The sequence below is a fragment of the Bombina bombina genome, chromosome 1, assembly GCF_027579735.1.
Source record: "Bombina bombina isolate aBomBom1 chromosome 1, aBomBom1.pri, whole genome shotgun sequence".
Taxonomy (NCBI): Eukaryota; Metazoa; Chordata; class Amphibia; order Anura; family Bombinatoridae; genus Bombina; species Bombina bombina.
The window spans coordinates 173,768,929-173,775,237 of NC_069499.1; the positions used below are offsets into that span (position 1 = coordinate 173,768,929).

Here is a 6,309-nt window from a genome sequence, read left to right on the forward strand (position 1 = left end):
ATTCAAATGTCAACAAACGTAAAAAAGTATGTTTTTTAAAGCAGCGTCTCTAATCCAATTTGCCTGCAATAAATGTATTCAAATATGCACTACTTTAAAAATAATTTCTATTACTTCAGCTATCTTAAGAACTAGATTTTGTATAATACATTTTATATTTATGGTTTGGGGTTGAAAAAATAAACTAGTGTGTGTGTGTATTTAGACACATATAAATATATAGAGATGTATGTGTGTGTGTATATATATATATATATATATATATATATATATATATATATATATATATATATATATATATATATATGTATATATATATATATATATATATATATATATATATATATATATATATATATATATATATATATATATATATATATATATATACACATTGAAGTGCAACTAAAAGTTCGTCGAATTTAATATATATTTTTATATATACGTAATTATATATTTATTTGCATATTTCTGTGTTGATTCTGGAGATGATATGATAATGTATGTGTTTGATATTAATTTCAGTAACTGTGTTTTTGTATACTTATGTCCATGTGTGACTACATTATAGAATCTATTGTATGTTTACAATGGAAATACAAACTGTTAGTACTGACTGGCATATACAGATGATTTGTGTGTATACAGCTCATCTCTCATGGATATAATGCAGTTTACTTTGTGTTCTGCATACTAATAGGTTTGTGATTTGTTTAGTATTTAATCCAAGGTATTTGAGTGTTGTATCAATATAACACTTTATTCCAAATATTTTTCATTTGGTTTATTTATTTGTTATATTAAAAGTTTTTTTTTTTTTTTTTTTATTATAGCTTTAAAATAAATTTCTAAATAATACATAACACGATACAATTCAACTACCAGGGAAAAAAGTAATATATATATATATATATATATATATATATATATATATATATATATATATATATATATATATATATATATATATATATATATATATATAGTTCCAAATGGCTAACGCGTATATTACCCTTAGCATTAACACTGAATAATTTACAAACGTGTACATAACATTTTTATTGGATGTTTGCTGTTGCTTTTTATTTTGTACAGCTTATATTATGTTTGGAGGACATATTTTTTAGATGAATTAAAATAAATACCATTAATACAAACAAAACTTGTGACTTGTTGTTTAAGAATTCGTTTTGCTGTTAAATACAATAGTTTAGCTGTTATTTTACCTTTTGTGAGCAGTTTTCTGGCAAGAGAATGACAAGGGGAGGTGGTAACTATGGGCCAGTGTTTGGATTGGTCGGTGTTTGACTTGGGAGGGTTACACAGGAGGTTTCTATACCTGAAGCCGCCCTTACACAGAACCTTTGCAGTCTCTGTTCCCAGTGGTGCAGGACAGGTGTCCTTCTACTTTTTTTTCCAAGGTGCAATCTTTCCCCAGCGAATGAAGAAATCGTACTGAGGAGGGAGGGTGAAGAGGTGGAGAGAGGAGGAGGTGGGAAGGTCCTTCCCTAACGTTAGATCCACATCAGCTCACTCTACACTTCCCCAGATCCTACTGCTGTTCCCATCTGAATTAAGCAAGTGCTAACAAGACTTCTGGCTAACGGTGGTCCTTCCATTCCTCTGTGCTGACTGTGGTATTTTCCCCCTCTCCCCTTGTTGGACTAGTGGGCTGGATGTTTCTATCAGGAACTTTGAATCCAGGATGTTAGGAATTGTTAAAATGGAAGGACATGAGACGCCAGATTGGAGCAACTATTACCAAGACACACAGGAGGTAAGCAAAAGAATGACTGAACCTCAGGGATAGTGACCAGTCTAGCAGCTCTTTCTGACTCTGTAGGAACCATAGAACTCCAGCTATGAGTAGTGAGTGTAAGATTCTGTGCCCAGAGGGTGGATTATTCAACAGGGAAAAAGTAGAAGCTGAATAATCAGTTGATAAACTGACCTATTTCTAAGTTTTCTGTATGTCCTATTGGGGACTCTACATACTCAAGTGGCTTCAGATTTGTAGGGTCTTCATTTCTACATGGGATAGAGCTAGGGAAGTGATATATAGAGATGTTCAGGACCCTGTTTACAACATATCCTGATTACTAAGTGTCAATCATCACATGTTATATACAGCACATATTGCATATCCAATGGGCACCTAAAAATACACAACACATTCTTATAATAATATAAGTTTTTTTTATCGCCTGTACAGACAACGGGTCAAACAGAATCTATCTACCAGTTTTTGAAGACTGAATTGTACAAGTCACACAGGGCTCGGGTGACACAATACATTTTAGTTCCTAATTTTATGCCTGAGGGATAAAGTGTGTAATCCAATTAAATCCACACCAATCCACATTGTACTACAACTCCGCTTTATTATTAGTGGAACAGTTATACACAAATTGTGATTTTAAGCAGAAGATTCAATTTACCTAGTCTGCTAATGTCCCTCTTAAATAGCCATACTTCTGCATGGGATCTTATTAGACTATATGTGAGGAGGCGTTTGGACAGTCAAACCAATCGTTTGTGTAAAAAACAATATCTCGATTATAATACAATAGAGTATTAGATGCTAAATTCGTCTGTCTTTAAAACAATTGTTTTACATTTATCTTAAGCTGGTTACATTGTATACATAGTCATATTGAGAGATATAATGAAACAATATGTGCTAGTTCACTGTCTTATTTAACTGAAAGCAGTTGATAAATTATGTATGCATGCACATTGCATGTATATATATATATATATATATATATATATATATATATATATATATATATATATATATATATATATATATATAAAATATATATATATATATATATATATACAGATAGATGATAGATAGATAGATGGATAGATAGACACACATACATTTTTACTGGGTTTAATATCCTGTTATTGGTATGTATTGCCAATGTGATCCTGTTTGGAAAGTGTATAGATGTCTTGACATCAGTCTGGAAATGGACAATAGTATATAAATATGGATACAATAATATTACAAAGTTAGGGGCCAGTATGTGTGTATATATATATATATATATATATATATATATATATATATATATATATATATATATATATATATATATATATATATATATATATATATATATATATATATATATATATTTATTTATTTATTTATGTGTGTGTGGTAAATTTACCAATACAATATGTAAGAGTGTTTTTTTCCAACTTTGTACAGTTATACATTTCTCATAATTTGATTTTCCAAACATTTAAAAAAAAATGTAAGTAACCTGTGTGATATTTATAGTTTAATTGTATTTATAATTTATATACTTATGTTTGATAATAAGAATAGTTTATCATGTGCTATGCAAACTTTGTATAGAAGTAAAAGTTTTCTTAATTTCACTGTCTTATATACCTAGTGTCTCTAACATACTATGAGTTATTAGTTTCTACGGTTATTTTTACCTGAACACATGAACACAAAAGGGTTGAGTATGTTGGGCAATCAGTTACTCATATTTCAAGATAATTGTTGCTCAACTGAAATAACTCCGTTGGAATAACTTTTTGCACATTATTAAGTATCTGTTTAGCTATTTGCCATCCCCAATGTAGTCAATATTTTTGTTATAAAAAATCAAATAATTTATTTGTAAGACAAGAATTAGCAGTTATTTGTAATTACAACACTTCACCATTTATAAAGACTTACATTGCTTACTATTATAACGATGCTTTACAGCAATAGAATATTATATCATTAATGGAATATAGTTACAAATGACAAACAGTCTGGAGATAAAATAATTATATGATGTTATACTCAAATTAAAGTGAGAATCGAGAGTGACTGTGATTTTTGTTTTGGGTTCACAGGCTTATTCCTCTGTGCCAGTCAGTAACATGACACAAGGACTGACATCTATGAATACCTACATGACCATGAATCCGATGAGTTCCAGTGGCAACATGACAGCAGGTTCCTTCAATATGTCTTATGCCAACTCTGGACTAGGAACAGGCCTCAGTCCCGGTGGTATGTCTGGAATGGGTGCTGGATCCACTGGTACCATGAATGGGATGACATCAGGTGTCTCACCAATGGGCACCACTCTAAGTCCAACCAATATGAATGCTATGTCAGTCCAGCAAGCCTCAATGAACAATCTGAGCCCATATTCTAGCATGAACAGTGGCATGAGCCCCATGGGATATGCGCCAAATAACATAAACCGGACCAGAGACACCAAAACGTTCAGGAGAAGTTACCCTCATGCCAAGCCACCTTACTCCTATATTTCATTGATAACCATGGCCATTCAGCAAGCACCCAGTAAAATGTTGACCCTTAGTGAGATTTACCAGTGGATCATGGACCTCTTCCCATACTACAGACAGAACCAACAGCGATGGCAGAATTCAATCAGACACTCCTTGTCATTTAACGATTGTTTTGTTAAAGTTGCCAGGTCTCCAGACAAACCGGGCAAAGGCTCATACTGGACCCTGCACCCTGATTCCGGGAACATGTTTGAAAATGGTTGCTATCTTCGTAGGCAAAAGAGGTTTAAATGTGAAAAACAACAAGGAGGAAAGGGGAACCACGATGGCAGGAAAGACCATTCAGGTCCATCTTCACCTTTACACCGAGGGCACAGCAAGTCCAACCATATGGACAGTAGTCCTTCCATGTCTAACCATTCAAGTAGCCCACAATCCTTGGAACACAATGGTTCTAGTGGAGAGATGAAATCACAGGTAGCTTCAGGAGCTGGCCCTTCACCTCTTTCTTCTCACCCTGCCCATAACTCTCACTCCTTGTCCCATGAGTCCCACCTCCATTTGAAGGGAGACCCCCATTACGCATTCAACCACCCTTTTTCTATTAACAACCTTATGTCTTCTTCTGAGCAGCAACACAAGCTGGACTTCAAAGCTTACGAACAGGCTCTGCAGCAGTATTCATCTTATAGTGGATCTCTCCCAACTATGCCCTTGGGTACCTCTTCTATGGCTTCCCGAGGTAGCATTGAGCCTTCTGCACTAGAACCCACCTACTATCAAGGGGTATATTCAAGACCTGTCCTAAACACATCATAATTTGATTCCCCTTCATCTCTGGACATTATATATTTTACTGAAGGGAAAATGAGCAACTGGCTGTTGGCATGGCATGTATGTAAATGCTTTTAATGAGGACTGTTACCGCAATGTTGTATTGCAAACGAAGGCTATGTATTCTATTTTTTTTATTATTTTTAAGTACAAGGAATGAAATGCAGTTTTGGTGATCATTATCTGTAAAATTAACCACACCGTTCACCTTAGCAGCACAGTATGTATTTAAAAATATTTTTATCATGTATATAGCTCTCAATGTTTCACTTTAATTAAACAAAACGTTTACAAATAAACTTGTTTCAGTTGATGAAACCAGGCAGAATGATAAGGCAAGTTTCATGAAATCTCAGCACTTTCTTTTTATGTACTCCAGTTTTTATACAAGAGAAATGTGCTGTTCAAAAAGTTACTTATGTAAACTGTCATTGGGCCTTTCAAAAAAAATTGTCATTTGCTATTAATGTTTTCGAGCTTATTGTTACCATTTTTGAGACGTATAAAAGGCATGTTCTAAAAAAATAATCTTTTATTTGTTTGTTTTATTGTATTTTTTTTTTACATATAGTGTTAAATCAGTTTCATAGGTCATTTAAAAAAAAATCCCCAAAAAATATTTGCATCCTGGGGTCTAATTGTAAACGAACATCACTTAAACACGATTGTACCCCCCCCCCCTTCCCCCCAAACATTGGGATTCAAACACGAATATTCAGTGCTAGTCGTAAACACTTGTCGGGCTTTTATTTTTTTTTAATATTATTTTTAAGAATATTTCTGGCTTCTTAAACGTTCCTAATTTATTGCATGTTTTCTACCAGTTTTTTTTTCCTGTTGAGGTTGAGAATAATGGTTTAATGAATATTGGAAATTGTCAAACAAGTTTAATTTTTTTAAATGTAATTGTAATTGAATGCATTCTGATTTTTAAAAAGTAAGGTATAACCAAAATGAAATAAATATACAACTTTGGATTGGATTTTAAATGAATTTTCTGAGTTTATTTCCCCCCAAACACATATATATATATATGGATTTCTGACATAATTTAATCAAATTACTATATATTTCTGACATATAGTAAAATACACAATATTTATCTTTATATTACAGAAACCTACTAATGTGTGTGTATTGTGTTATGAAAAATGAGATTCCAACCATGAATGAGTGTGTGTATATATCTGTATAATTTTA

The 6,309-nt window shown here is 32.5% G+C and overlaps 1 protein-coding gene across 1 annotated transcript; it reads left to right on the forward strand.

The window, feature by feature from the left end:
* Nucleotides 1–1,384: 1,384 nt before the first annotated feature.
* Nucleotides 1,385–6,098, forward strand: FOXA1 (forkhead box A1). The gene is made up of 2 exons (XM_053689606.1): nucleotides 1,385–1,777; nucleotides 3,871–6,098. Exons 1-2 carry the CDS (start codon nucleotides 1,706–1,708, stop codon nucleotides 5,092–5,094), a joined length of 1,296 nt encoding a protein of 431 aa, XP_053545581.1. The 5' UTR covers nucleotides 1,385–1,705; the 3' UTR covers nucleotides 5,095–6,098.
* The last annotated feature ends 211 nt before the right edge of the window (nucleotides 6,099–6,309 follow it).